The sequence below is a fragment of the Cetorhinus maximus genome, chromosome 16 (assembly GCF_964194155.1).
Source record: "Cetorhinus maximus chromosome 16, sCetMax3.hap1.1, whole genome shotgun sequence".
NCBI classification, from domain to species: domain Eukaryota; kingdom Metazoa; phylum Chordata; class Chondrichthyes; order Lamniformes; family Cetorhinidae; genus Cetorhinus; species Cetorhinus maximus.
In genome coordinates this window covers 76,376,178-76,391,296 of record NC_135894.1, presented here as the reverse complement: position 1 = coordinate 76,391,296, position 15,119 = coordinate 76,376,178, and the positions used below count along the sequence as shown (strand labels likewise).

Below are 15,119 nucleotides of genomic sequence, written 5' to 3'. Positions count from 1 at the left end.
AGTTTTTTGTTGCCCCCCCCCGCAAATTTTGCCACTCTAGGCGACTGCCTAATTTGCCTAGTGGTTGCTCCGGCCTGCTAAGCTATGAATTTCTTTAAACCTGGCTGCCTCGCCACCTCTCTCTCTCTCTCTCCTCCTTTAAGACCCTCCTTAAAACCTACCACTTTGACCAAATTTTTATTCAGTCCTAATATCTCCTTTGGCTTGATATCAATTTTTGTCTAATGAATGGCCTTGGGACCATTTCCTCCATTAAATATAAAAGCAAAACAGTGCAGATGCTGGAAATATGAAACAAAAACATGTCTCAGGGTTGGCAGCATCTGTGGACAGGGAAGCCAAGTGGGATAATACAAATAAATGTTTTCGATGCGTATTCACCTAAAGAGACAGCATAGCCATTAGCACTTGGAGACTAATGAGTCCTACATATCCAAAATACTGAATTCAAAACTGGACTCAACAGTGGGTCTGTTGCTGATTTTTGACACTAAGTGCCGACACGCTGACCAGGCATCCAAAAATGCTGACAGCAGGCATGAACCTCTGAGAATGTCATGTATGAATTCTGCTCTACTAATTCGATAAATGCAAAAATCTGATATGGACGAAAATATAGTGGACTTAGGGGATCCCATGATTAGTTGAAAACCGGTGGTGTTGGCTCATGCATGCAACTTTGTGAGTCAGTGGGGAGAATGCTCGAGAAGAAAAAGGCAATAATGAAAATTTGTGAACATGAGATGTTTTGTGAGAAGTGATGGAGATATTGAGAGGAGCGCTTTGCTCCTCCGCGCCGAGCGGCGGCGCTGCAGCGACTCCTCTCCCGGGCCCGCCCCTGGCTCTCGCTGTGATTGGAGGAAGATGTGCTCCGGAAGGGATTGCTGGCGCGTGCCTTTCCCCATGACCTCTGTTGCTGTCTCTTGCTGCCAGCACCGTGATGGCGGCCTTGAAACCCGTGGAATCGCAGAGTGGCTCCGGCTCCGGCTTGTCCCGCTGGCAGCTGGCTCTCGCCATTGGCGGTCCCATCCTGCTGGGGGCTGGCGCCGTCTACCTGTGGAATAAGAGGACGGTCTCGAAGCGGAGCGAGAGGAAAGCGCCGGAAGGCAGCTCCAGCCCAGTGCCCAAGGAGGATGGCGGCCGAGGGGAGAATGAGACGGATGGTCTGGTATGGAACTGGAGGAGGAGTGGGGGACAGAGGGACCGCGTAAAACTGGGAATGGGATGATGATTGGGAGGAAGGGGAAGGGGGAGGAAGGGGAAGGGGAAGGGGGAGGAAGGGGAAGGGGAAGGGGGAGGAAGGGGAAGGGGAAGGGGAAGGGGGAGGAAGGGGAAGGGGAAGGGGGGGGATCAGAAAGAGGCTGAAACAAGGGCAGTGGTTAATTAGTTAGAAACTGACGGAGACATATTTGAGGAGAGGGGAAGGGCACCCCGAGAGAGGGAATGGGGAAGGGCACCCCGAGAGAGGGAATGGGGAAGGGCACCCCGAGAGAGGGAATGGGGAAGGGCAGCCCGAGAGAGGGAATGGGGAAGGGCAGCCCGAGAGAGGGAATGGGGAAGGGCAGCCCGAGAGAGGGAATGGGGAAGGGCAGCCCGAGAGAGGGAATGGGGAAGGGCAGCCCGAGAGAGGGAATGGGGAAGGGCAGCCCGAGAGAGGGAATGGGGAAGGGCAGGTAATGTGGTGCAGAAAATTATATCATAGAGTTGCTTATACTCCTTCAACTAGATACCTGCTTTGAATTCTACTTGCCTGCTTTCCCCCCTTTCATTTTACTGTATTTCAAAATGCACATTGAATTCCCCTTTGAATGTTGTATCTGTCTTAATCAATTGTAAAGTATTGTATATTCTAATGATCCATTGCCACAGAAGGCTGTGGAGGCCAGGTCATTGAGATAGATAGGTTCTTGATTGGTAAGGGGATCAAAGGTTATTGGGAGAAGGCAGGAGAATGGGGTTGAGAAACTTATCAGCCTTGATTGAATGGCGGAGCAGACTCGATTGGCCGAATGGCCTAATTTCTGCTCCTATGTCTTATGGTCTTATGATCCCAGAATTAACTTACAACATAGCATTCAAAGAGTTATTGATTTCTGCCCAGTACTCTAATTGCAAATTGAAACGCTCTTGTTTGTTTCCCCATGCCGTGTTCATTTTCCCTTTTGCGAATATTGGAAACATTCAAATATTTGCTGTTTGAAAGCTATCATGGGTTCAGTTTCCACCACAGATTCTGGTGGGATATGAGTTTCTTCACAACCCATTGTTTAAAAATCTTTGTGTCTCATCTTGCTTGGGTGCTGATGTTAAATGTTAACCTTCCGTTACTAACGCAGCAACTTGATCAGCGGTAATCTGTTTGAATGGTGGAACAGGCACAAAGGGCTGAATGGCTTACTCATGTTATATTCCTAAATAGATTTTCCTTATTTATCTGATCAAAGTTGTGAAGGCATTTGAACACCAGTCAAAAATAATAGTATTGGAGATGCACAAATGCTTCAACAGCTGTTAAAGAGAAAAGAGGTTAATGTTTTGGGAGGTAATCATTTTGACTATCATTTGAAAGAAGTGCAGATCAACAGAGAGGCTAGTTATAGAGGAGGTGTTAATTGGTTGAAGTTGAAAAGGCATGAAAGAGGTCCACACAAGTGAAAATGTGAGAAATAGGAGGGGGATGTATACATTTATTAAGTCTGAAATTAAAACTAGTGACCCTGCAAAGTTCCCAAAAGAGAAAAACTTCAACAGTTTCCTCATCAGCACTTCGTTAAATTATGCACCTTAAACATGACTCTGGCTCTCCTTTCCGGAACACCAAATGACCTGCCCCAGATCACTAGCATCTACTGTAATGGAAAAGGATAAGGCTAAGGTCCGAATTTATATACAGTGTAGCTAGGTGAGCGATACTGTTCTTAAATCTTGTGATAGGCCTGGTTAGAATAATGTTAGGAAATCACAATGGGAAGGGTAATTTAAAGCAGCAAACTTCAGGGAGCTTGGAGGTCATGCATGCAGATACAACTGAGGCTTCCAGAAAGTGGTGTCTATTTGCAATTGTTTTCCCTGATTTATAGGATGCAGTACAGTTGGCAGAAAATGTGGTATATTAGATTAGACAAATTGCTGTATGTAATTTGTCTCATGGAAATAGTATTTAAGGCAATGAACAGTAATTTAGGAAGGGTTTGATGGACAAGTGTTGCAGCTCCTTTGACTTTGAGCAAAGATGCTGAGGAAGGACAGTTGGTGTTCAAGGCATCCCAGATGGAACAGTTTCCCTGCAAATTGGAAAGAAGAGGGAAAGATGTGCTTAGCAATAGGGTTGTGTTGTACTTTGTAGAGTCTGCTTTTTGATGTGAAAGGTGAGGATAATTATCAGATCACTTAACCTTTCTGTTCTAATGGAAATAATCCTAGTTTGTCACTACTATAATCCCTCATCCTTGATATAATATCCTATTTAACTGCTTTGATTTCAGACTTTTTTTTTTAAAAAGGAAGTTTCTTAAAGGATTTAACATCCTTTAAGTTCCATTTGTTCCTTGCCATTCTTTCTTCATTCTCCTTGTCCTACTCCTTGCTTCTGTATAATTTTTCCTTTTGATTTTCTTTTATATTAGACTTGGACATGTAAAATTCCTATTCAAAGTCTAATTTTAATTTCTGTACTCTTAACAAACTCCAGCTTTTGCTGCCACTCCATTTTCTTATGGGAAGAAATTGTGACAACTTTCTCGTAAACATGAATCCCTGGTTCTGCTACAGATTTTCCATCTAATGGAAGCATGCCTCCACTATTTACTCATCTCAAATTCTTTAATATGTTTGAAAACCTTTCTTCAATCCCCTTAACATAATCTTGGTGGAAAATGCCTCCACCTTCCTTGATAATGGTAATCTCTCTATCCTTGTATTCGTCTTGTGTATCAGCACTGTTACTTTTCCATTATTATAGTATCTTATGTTATTCTGGTATATTCTTATAATGGAGTGCCCAGAAACATAACTTTCGTCTAACCAACATCTACCGGCATTCTTGAATTGTTTCATGCCTCTGCTCTGAGAATTTTACTCGATTGCATATTGTTTTTCAGCTTTTTGTTTTGTTTTTCTCTGCACTGAATTCCATCTTCTGTATTACCTATACTGACTCTGCGGAATTTTCAGTCTCCTGTCTTGCTCACGGTTTGCCATTCCCCCTTGTTTGCCACCATCAGCAAACTTGGCATTCCTCATCCGTATGTTCAATTCATCTGATATAAATAGAAAACAATATCTCAGACCAAGTCCATAGGACACATGCTGACTTGAAAATACATCTGCTTATCCCTGGCCCTAAAGGAAAAAAGAGGGGAAAAGAGGAAGGATGATGTGTAGATGAGCAGGTAGCATAAAGAGGTGGAATAGAAACAGTGAAGTGGAGCTTCAGGTTACTTCATCCTTATTAATGACTTGTTTAATTCCAACTAATAATCCAATTTCAGTTCTGTCCTGTAACAACTTTGACATGAATAAATAGTATTTGAGAACTCTGGAGTAGACAATTTAACTCAATTTCGTTAGGAGTTGCATTTTCACTTGTGACCTGGTCATGTTGAGCAATCATATGTTAGCGTAACGTTTGTCCACTCTTTAACTTTTTGTTGACTTGTCAATACTAGGATTATCAGCAAAATTGAGTGATCAGTGCACTTTGCATTTCTTTAGACCCAAAAGAATTCTTGGTAGCACTGAGCATACGAAACTGTAAAATTTTAGGTTTCTCCAAATATTTTCAATAGTCACTTGAAATGTTCAGTAATATACATTATTAACAGGATAGATATGATCATACAAATTAGGAGCAGGAATAGGCTGTTCGGCCCCTCGAGCCTGCCCCGCCATTCAATAAGGTCATAATTGATCTGATTGTGGCCTCAACTCCACATTCTGCCTAGATTCCCTTGTTAGTCACGAATCTATCTAACTCTTCCTTAAAAATATTCATTGACCCTGTCTCCACTGCTGTCTGGGCAAGAGAGTTCCAAAGATGCACAACCCTCAGAGAAAAACCTTCTCATCTCCATCTATAATGGGAGACCCCTTATTTTTAAACTGTGTCCCCTAGTTCTAGTCTCTCCCACAAGAGGAAACATCTTTTTAGCATCTACCCTGTCAAATCCCCTGAGGGCCTATGTTTCAATAAGATCACCCCTAACTCTTCCAAACTCCAATGGATACAGGCCCAGCCTGTCCAACCTTTCTTCATAAAATAACCCCCCAATCCCAGGCATCAATCACGTGAACCTTCTCTGAACTGCTAATGCATTTATACCCTTTCTTAAATAAGACAGCCAAAACAGTACACAGTTTTGTTGTTTCATCAACGCCCTTTACAGCAATAGCAATACATCCTTGTTTTTATATTCCATTCTCCTTGCAATAAACAGCAATGTTCCATTTGCTTTCCTAATCGCTTGCTGTACCTGCATACTAACTTTTCCTGATTCATGTATCCATCTGTACCTGAGTTCTGTGATCTCTCTCCATTTAAATAATATGCTGCTTTTCTGTTCCTCCTGCCAAAGTGAACACGTTCACACTTTCCTACATTATACTTACCTTTGTGCCATCAGCAAATTTAACAACCCTTTGGTCCCTTCATTCAAGTCATTGATATAAATTGTAAATTGTTGAGGCCCCAGCACTGATCCCTGTGGCACCCTACTCATCACATCTCGCCAACCCAAAAAAAACCCATTTATCCCTAACCTCTGCTTCCTGTTAGCCAACCAATCCTCTATCCATGCTAATGCGTTAGCCCCTATACCATGAGCTCTTATTTTGCTTAGTAACCTTTGACAAAGTACCACATCAAGGATCAAGAAGATTCATGTCATGATCTTGTCAAGGATACAAATATATGCAAGTCTGCTCTGTAGTATTTATCTTGGGCAGCATGCTGTGTTGAAGTGCCATTGTATAATAAAAACGAAAATACCTGGAAAAACTCAGCAGGTCTGGCAGCATCTGCAGAGAGGAACACAGTTAACGTTTCGAGTCTGAATGACCCTTCGACAGAACTAAGTAAAAATAGAAAAGAGGTGAAATGTAAGCTGGTTTAAGGGGGGTGGGGGTGGGACAAGTAGAGCTGGATAAAGGGCCAGTGATAGGTGGAGATAACCAAAAGATGTCACAGACAAAAGGACAAAGAGGTGTTGAAGGTGGTGATATTATCTAAGGAATGTGCTAATTAAAGGTAGAAAGCAGGGCATGCAAGGTACAGATAGCCCTAGTGGGGGTGGGGTGGGGTGAAGGAATCGAAATCAAATGAAATCAAAATGTTATAACCCACTATAAATATCGTTTTCCTTCTCTAGAGCTTGTTAGACCGGGCCCAAGCTGCAAAGAATAAAGGAAACAAGTATTTTAAAGCTGGAAAATTTGAACAAGCTATTCAATGTTACACTGAGGCAATTGGCCTCTGTCCACTCAATCAGAAACAGGACCTTTCAACATTTTATCAGAATCGGGCTGCAGCATTTGAACAGTTGGTATGTAGGACTTTTTACTTGTACTTTAATAATAACCATGAGACTAACTAAATGTCACATACTGGCAGTGCTCCTCAAACTTTTGTGCACAGCCTTCATATATTCATTTAAGTTTGTAGGCCCCTTAAATTTTTTTATGTGGCCACACGCATGACAACTTAAAGGTTTCGAATTCTGGTTGGCCTGCGTGATGAAAGTCCCAATTGCAAGACCGTGCAGGTTAAGGAAAGGTTGCATACAAGGATAATGTAACTAATGTGACAGCTGAATGTCAAGCTAGTGTTATGAATTACTAGTAGAGCCAAGGTAGCTGCATTCAAGCACTGTATAGTTTATGTATTAGGGAAGTGGAGTTCATAAAAATTGTTGAAATAAGGAAATAAGTCCTATTGAGGTTCTGTGGTAACAAAGGCAGAATTCTACAAGGTGACTTACCATATTTTATTGTTAAAACATTTAATGGAAATAACATTTCCTGAGTCAGAAATGCCCAACTTGTGGGTCCACAAACCCTGGCAATCCGGTTGTCAGAGCCTAGGTAGTTGAGTCCTATTTTTACTTCAATTAACTACTTAGGGGTTTGCCCTGTGAATTTTGAGAACCTGGATGTTTGGAAGCTGTTTTGCTTAACACCGTACACCTTTGGTGAATAAACCCTAAATCACAACCCCTGTGTCTGTTGATAGCTACAGCTTCAGAGCGGTGCACATTGATCTAAATATGGAGTTAAATTTTACGTGGCCCCTTAGGCTCCAGGCACGGTATGTTACATTTGTGCCCACAGCGACTTGGGTATTCTTGCACTACATAACCTTTCTTCAAGTGTTTATTTGTAGGATGTCATAAATGTTATTTTAAAACAAGGTATTTCTGGTAAATTTTAATTATTGAACTGGAGGGAATTCTTTGTGTTAATATTGCATTGTGCGTCATTTTTGTCATTATAGATAGCGGCTCGCTTTCAAAGTTTTTAGCTATTTGCTTCCTCATCTATTACAAGTTTTGTGATATGCCACAATCCTACCATAGAGTTTGGTAGAAATGAATTATGCTTCAACTCACTGATTTCCGTATTGACAAAATCTTTTGACCAATTCACATGGGGTATGAGTATACTTCACAAAATATATTACAACATGAGATTTGGCAAATGGTGCTTAGCCTCTTGTCATTTGTTGCCTGATTTTGCCATTCTGCCTTAAGCATTTCAGATTTAACTATTACTCCAAACTCCATGGACTGCTAATCCTGCAAAACATTTACTAACTGCCATTGCAGTTAGTAGATGCTGTGTGACTTATGCCTTTGAAAATTCTTTTATCTGACAGGAATAGTGTTTTAAACAGCCGATAAAATTCCACTGTTCACTTAGGTTTTCATTTCCAAATGGGCTCGGGGGTTGAGACCAACCAAATTCACTTGTCACTTAACTTGCTAACTGGGGGATAGAGGTTAATTAATTCACGTAGATGCTCTTGTGTATATAAATATATACTTCCAATGAAAGTTAATCCAAATATTTGAGGGTTTGAAACTGCTGTTTCATTGGCCTGAATTTTGTGGTGGTAATGACAGCAAAGCTGTCAGAGTTCGCCATCATTACTCCTCTGAAACTGCCAGCAGTCCACACGTGGGCAGAATTATGCAGAAATCCTGGGGTTTTTGTCGGTTTTTGAGGGTGCACTGTTGTGACACCCCCCAGGCTGCAGTCAGTGGGCAATGAATTGAAGTGACAAGAACTTCTATGCTTATGCTGTTGGTCTCACTGTAAAAATCCTTCAAAAGATTACACCATGTTGAATGAGGTGTAATTGGATTTTTAATGGTGTGCTAACTTCATAATTATCCCCTCAGTGGCCATGAAAAGTAAATTTATATACTTGTGGAACATCCAATTTCTCCAAAATGATAAATTCCAGGTTTTTAAAAAAGTTTTAGAAGTTTGTTTATTTTAGCTTCTAAATTCAATCATAATTTTATTTCACTATCTGAAAATTTAAATTAAAAGTGAAGAATATTAAGTGCTTTTAACTCCCTGATTTGTTGTTGTTTGAATACTTCAGTATGTTGACTGCTTAGTTGCTGACATCACTGCAGCAGGATGTCAAAACATCCCCCGACATCCTATCCTATACAATGTTCCTATGAGTTGCATCAGATTTAATCTGTCATCAGGTAAGGGGAAAACTAAACCACGGAGATCGCTAAATCTTTGTGGGCAAGCTTTCTTTGAGGTCAACACTGCCAGCCATTGACTACAAAATCAGGGCTGCTAAGTTTTGTTTTGACTGATAAAAGTGTCAGTGGGTTAATTGTAGTTTTGGTCTATCCAATATCAGTATATCTGCAAACATTTCATAGTTGATGTGAAGAATCTGATGAAATTTTGCATTACTTTTGTGATATAAGAAAAAGTGTTCATATATTAAGCTACAAATTATATTTAACAATTAAATGCAGATGATTAAACTATGCATTCATTTGTGAATGCTGCATTGTTGAAAATTGTGTACAAATAGGATGAAATAAGATGCAAGTAACTTTCTTTTCTTCTTTCTCCCCCACTCCACCCACTCCTTCCCCAAACCATGAATATCTAGTTCTGAATTATGCCTTGAGTTTCCACAACAGTACAAAAAACGAATGGCTTTAAAAGTGCAAAATTATCCTTGCATTGCTGTGACTTTTGGGTTCTTGCCGAAGAAGGTTCACACAGTACTCGTCCTGCTTGCAACCAGAAAGAATGGCAACCATTGGTAACACTGCTGCCTCATTGACATTGCATTACTGTTGCTACAGTTTGAGTAGCCATGGTTGGAGTACTGCCCCTTGAGTGGACAATGAGAGGGGCTAAATCATTTGATCAGTGTCCACTCCATAACACTTGCATTGTATGTCAAATGTCTCTGATTAAAATTGTAGTGCAGCTCCTTTTCCCCTGCTATAGAAGATGCATTTTCCATGTCACCTAACTAAGGTTAAATCCTATGTATACTCTGATAAATTAATGGCAATTGCATCAATTTGAATGTTTTGACACTGCATTCTACTCAGTTCAAAGATTCTCAAACAAAATCAATGATTCACTTTGATCATGTGACAAATTTGTATTACAGCAAAAATGGAATGAAGTTGCTCAGGACTGCTCGAAGGCCGTAGAACTCAACCCCAAGTACGTAAAGGCGCTATACCGCCGTGCAAAGGCATATGAGAAACTAGATAATAAGAAGGAGTGCTTAGAAGGTTTGTGTTTTTTTTTTAACCTAATAATATTTAAAATTTTTCCCCTTGCTCATAAATTTCCTCCTCCTCTATCCTGAAGGTGCTTTACTGGGGTTCAGTTTCACAGTGCTATCTGCCTTCCAATATCTAGCCCATGACCATTCTTCATGCATAAGCCTAAATGGTGAATATCAGGTTTCTACCATGAAGGATAATTACAGCTGAACTAGGATTTCCACAGTGCAGCTTTCTGCAGTGGTCGCTTAATGGCAATGAGGAGCTGGAACTTCGTCTGATTTTTCATATTTTCTCTCTGCACTTGAGCACAATTTTAACGCTCACTACCACAGATGAAATCAGTTAACTCAGGAACTGAGCCTGCAACATTCTGGCATAGATAACTTAATATTATGCACTACGTCGTCATGTTTAGCCCAACTTTATAAACGTTATGTCCACATTGGAATTGTAAGGCTGCAGTTATACTGTAGACTTGTGCCCGTCAAATTTAGAAAAGCATTAAATTCAGGAATTCTAACTGCTATCTCCTGGGCTGGCTGTAAGTGCAGGTTTCCAGGACAGATAAAGTGATAATATACATTTTAACATCCAACTAAAGAGTTTCTTTCTTACATGGATGAATGATCTGAAAATTACAATTTCAACAGCAACTTTATTTATATGCTGCCTTTAATAAACATTCAAAGGTGCTTCATAGAAGTGCAATGGAACAAAATTGGATGCTGAATGACATGAGGCAATATTAGGGCAGATGGCCAAAACCTTGGTCAAAGAGGTAGGTAGGTCTTATAGGAGAAAGGAGAGGTGGAGAAAAACGGAGCAAACTCCAGAGCTTAGGGCTTGGGTAATTGAAAGGATGGCCACGAGTGCTCAAGAGGCCAGAATTAGATGAGCTCAGGTTGGTGATGCTTGAGGAGGTTACAGAGACAGAGGGATGAGTGATTTGATAACAAGGATGAGAATTTTAAAATGTGGTTCAGTGAGCATGGGAGCTGGATGAACTAGACGTGGTGCGAATAAGGACAGGGGGAGCAGAGTTTTGGGTGACCTCAAATTTAAGGAGGGTAGAATGTGGGAGACTAGCAAGGAATGCATTGGATAGATGAGTGCTAACCAAGGCATTTCAGCAGATGTTGAGCTGAGGTAGGGTCAGAGCTGGGCAGTGTTACAGAGGTGGAAATAGGTGGTGTTAGTGATGGTATAGGTATGTGGTTGGGAGCTCATCTCGGGGACTAATGTGACACAGGTTGCGAGCAGTCTGGTTCATGCTCAGCCAGTTGCCAGGGAGAGAAATGGAGTCAGTAGCTAGGGAATGGAGTTTGGAAAGGAGACCGAAGATAATGGCTGTGATCTTCACAGTGTTCAGTTGGAGGAAATTTTTGTTAATTCATTACTACTTGTCGGACATGGTGATGGCAGATTTAAAGGAGAAGGCGATGGTACCTGAGGGGAGAAAACTGTTTAAATTATCAGCTAACATAACAACCAGGAAAGGATGTTTTGTGGTCAGTATTTAGTGGAAATAAGATTGAGGAAGCAGGAGGTGGGTCTCGTGGACATGATGAGCCTGGAGAGGGTGTAAGCGGAAGTATCAAAAAGAGAAAGACGAAAGTTCAGGGTTTGGGCGGGGGGATCTTTAGAATAATTTTGGCCCGTTGAAAGGGAGGGATGCGACAGGTGCACCTGAATGGTGTCAACCTTGTGGCAAAGAAGGCCATAAGCTCCTCATACTTATTGTTGGAGGTGGGTGTGGAGCAGGTGGGCAAAGGATTTAAAACGGGTTGCAGTTGAGAAAAACTGGAGGGTTATCTTTGCTTTCCAGTTTAATCCTGGAATAGTGAGTAGTTTCAGCTGAGAGGAGCAAGGACCAATGGTGCTTTATGTGGTCCAGCCAGATCTGGCAGTGAATGGCTAAATCAATTGGTCGCTATATCTTCAAATCTGCATCTTTTAGACAAGAGAGTGGAAATGAGGACAGTATGAGAGCCCAGGTGAGAGAGAGTAATGAGTTTATTGGTGACTGGAAAATCGAGGGTGGGGGTGAAAGTGCTGTTGAGCAAACCTGTAGCTGCAGAAATGTTGCAGTGAACAGAGGGCCAAAGAAGAGATAATTGGGATTTTGAAAGTACAGTTGTAATTGAATTGTGGGTTAGTATTTTCCAGGGTGGACACAGTAAGGAAGTATGATTTGGATGTGGGCGGAGAGTGTTACAAGGAAATGATCAGAGCTGGCCTTGTGTGATTTGATATGATGGGAGTAGCATTCTGAGTTTCTGTATGATTTTGTGGGGGAGAAGAAAATGCCACTTCAGAATTTGAGTGGAAAATCCATATTACCTTTCATTGTTTTATTTCTGCCATTAAAGGCTGTTGAGAGCATTATACCATTTGTTTAAAAAACTTCTGATTCCTTTCTGCTTGCTAAGGTGAAGATTATTTTGGGAAATGGTTGTCTTCGTGAAATGGATCTGTTGCATGGTAAAGTTCCAGTTATTATACCCCACTAATGTGCCTTGACCCCAACCCATAATGGCACCTTCTTACAGCACCATGATGAGTTTTTCCACGTCCTTTACTAGCTGAGGTGTTGACTCTTATATGCTGAAAGTATGAAATGTTTGCCATTTTTTTTAATTGAGAAATTAAAAAGCAAAAGCATTGTGTTTGGCTGTAATGCATTAGATGACAAAATATTTGTGTGTGCATGTCTCTGTTTTTACTAAATTTAAAAAGGAGTTCTGAAAGAAAAGACAATTCTGACCTTGAATTCTGAGCAATGTGTGAGCATTACCTAAGCACTAGAGACACAATGTGTCTTAGTTACTGTATATTAGCAAAGACTTAATTGGGTCAGGGTTGTTTGGATAGCTTCTTCAGATTACAAAACTCTTAATTTTGGCAGAGTTTATAGTCTGTAATTTCACAACCACCAGGGAGATGTCATAAAAGGCAAAACTTCCATTGTTTCAGTAAACATTGTTCCAGGTGAGAATGGGCTGTTGCCTATTGTCATTTACTTGTAGATGTTAGAAATAAGTAACTGTCCACATGGTGGGAGAGAACCAGAAATTTTTTTGAAGCAATAAAAGCAACAAGCTGCAAATGATGTAAATCAAAACAATCTCTGAGCAAATAAAATCAGTCAGCATCTGTGGTGAAAATATGTAAAGTAACCTTCCCTAAGACTCTTCAATATGGCAACCTTAGCTCAGTGATAGCACTTGTACCTCTTTGTGGTTCAAGTCCCACTCCAAAACCTAAGCGTATAATCAAGGCTAACAGTTCAATCTCGAAGGAGCACTGCACTGTTTGGAGTGCCATGCTCTGGATAAGCAGTGCCCTGTCAGCCCTCTTGGGGTGAACATGTCTTATTCAAACAAAAGCAGAATGCATTGCACCGACATGCTGTGAATTCCAGTTTGTTGTTTCTTTCTCTGGTCTGCAATTTGAAAGAAGTGACACATATCTAAGCATCAGTACCAGCATGTTCAGTTCACTCAGTGTAATTTTGTTTTGTTGTTGTGATGAGAGAAATCTAGGTGCAGTGATATGCATCTGCATAAAAGATTATCAAAGAGCTTGGTTTAAAGGTTGTGTAAATGGCCTTTGCAATTATGCATTTTGTTTTCAAGTCAAAAAGTAAGCTGTGTGCACATCTAAATTCATTTTTCTTCTGGGCGTGTTTAATTATTTAAATTAATTCAATTTGTAGTTACAGCCCTAACCTTTACTGAACAGTAATTCAGAGGCCCAGGCTAACGCTCTGGAGACAGGGGTTCAAATCCTACCATGGCAGCTGGTGGAATTTAAACTCAATTAATAGAAAATAAATCTGGAATATAAAGCTAGTCTCAGAAATGGTGACTGTGAAACTATCATTGATTGTCGTTAAAAACCATCTGGTTCACTAATGTCCTTTTAGGGAAGGAAATCTACAGTCCTCACCTGACCTGGCCTTCATGTGACTCCAGATTCACTGCAATGTGGTCAACTCTTAACTGCCTTCTGAAATGATCTAGTAATCCATTCATTTCAAGGGTAATTAGGGATGGGTAACAAATGCTGGCTTTGCCAGTGATGCCCACATTCCATCAAAGAAAAAAAATGGGCTGCGTATGCTTTGTTTCCCAATTGAAGATGGCAGGAACACAGCGGGCACCTGAAACATAACATGCCGTGAAAAATCACTGTTAACTGATTACTCTTAATCCTGTAGCACGCTACCTATTGAAATTACCTTGTTTGGGAGAAAGCCCAGATTGTGACCAGCATTTTGTATTTTCCAAAATGATTATTTTGTTCTTTGCAATTCTAGTGTGTAATATCAATTTTAAAAACAGAAATGCTTAATTCAAGCTAATTGGGTTTAAACTCACACTTGCATCGAAGGAACCAGTATTTTCCAACTTTACTTGTTGCCAACCTATATTATAACCACCATTGCCAAAAAGATGTTTCTTTATTAAAAGAAAATCAGAGACTTGTGCCACTGCTGAGGATATTTTGGAGTGCTCTCATTGGTAACATGACGGACGTCTTCGTATCTTTCAGATGTCACTGCAGTTTGTATCCTGGAGGGATTCCAAAACCAACAAAGCATGTTGCTTGCGGATAGAGTCCTTAAGCTGCTTGGAAAAGAGAAAGCTAAAGAGAAGTATAAGGTTAGTGGCTGAAGTGCCACAGGTGCTTGTTATGTATACCATCTTGAATTTGGTCCCAACATATTAATGCAAACAGTATTCCCATATGCCAGAATCAGAAAGCAAATGCAGATTTGCACCATGCTCTGTTAACAGACCTCTTTCGAGTCTGTTGCTGCTCAGGTTCAAAGGACGAGCTTGGATTTCAATAGTTCCACATGGAGACATTTTGCAGAGTGTTTCGTCATGCAAAGAAAAGGATATCTGCAGGTTAGCGAGAAAGAGCAATGGTGGGGAAGCACAAGTAGAGTCGGGCCTTTAGTAGGTTTTCAAAGGCATGGTGGAAGCTGGTAAGGTAGATGTGCTGATGGAGTTCCAAGGAGGGTGGCATTGTCATTGAAGTAGTGCCTGCAAACAAGGATGGACCTCTGTGATACATTCCATAACTGGGCCAAGTAGAAGAAGCCTTTCCAGGCAGTGTTGTATGAACTAAGCAGTAGGGTAAGACTGGAACCAGGAGAGAGCAATGCTGCAGAAGAGACATTTTTGAGAAGCAAGTAATTGTTGCACAGGATATCACTTGTGTCTTTGACTAAGGTGGCTGCCCAGCTATAGTCTGATTGAATGGCTTTAAATGGTTGCAGAGCCCAACGTGACATATTCCAGGAGACTAGAAAGAAAGGTAACATTGGAGGTG

At 40.9% G+C, this 15,119-nt stretch overlaps 1 protein-coding gene across 1 annotated transcript in view; it reads left to right on the top strand.

Moving 5' to 3' along the window:
- The first annotated feature begins 431 nt into the window (after window positions 1–431).
- tomm70a (translocase of outer mitochondrial membrane 70 homolog A (S. cerevisiae)) overlaps window positions 432–15,119 on the top strand; it is a 34,766-nt gene continuing 20,078 nt past the window's right edge. Inside the window, exons 1-4 of the mRNA XM_078560089.1 lie at window positions 432–1,168; window positions 6,366–6,539; window positions 9,656–9,782; window positions 14,334–14,443. Of these exons, the coding sequence (XP_078416215.1) occupies window positions 941–1,168; window positions 6,366–6,539; window positions 9,656–9,782; window positions 14,334–14,443 (639 nt within the window). The 5' untranslated portion in view covers window positions 432–940. The remainder of the gene's footprint in view (window positions 1,169–6,365; window positions 6,540–9,655; window positions 9,783–14,333; window positions 14,444–15,119) is intronic.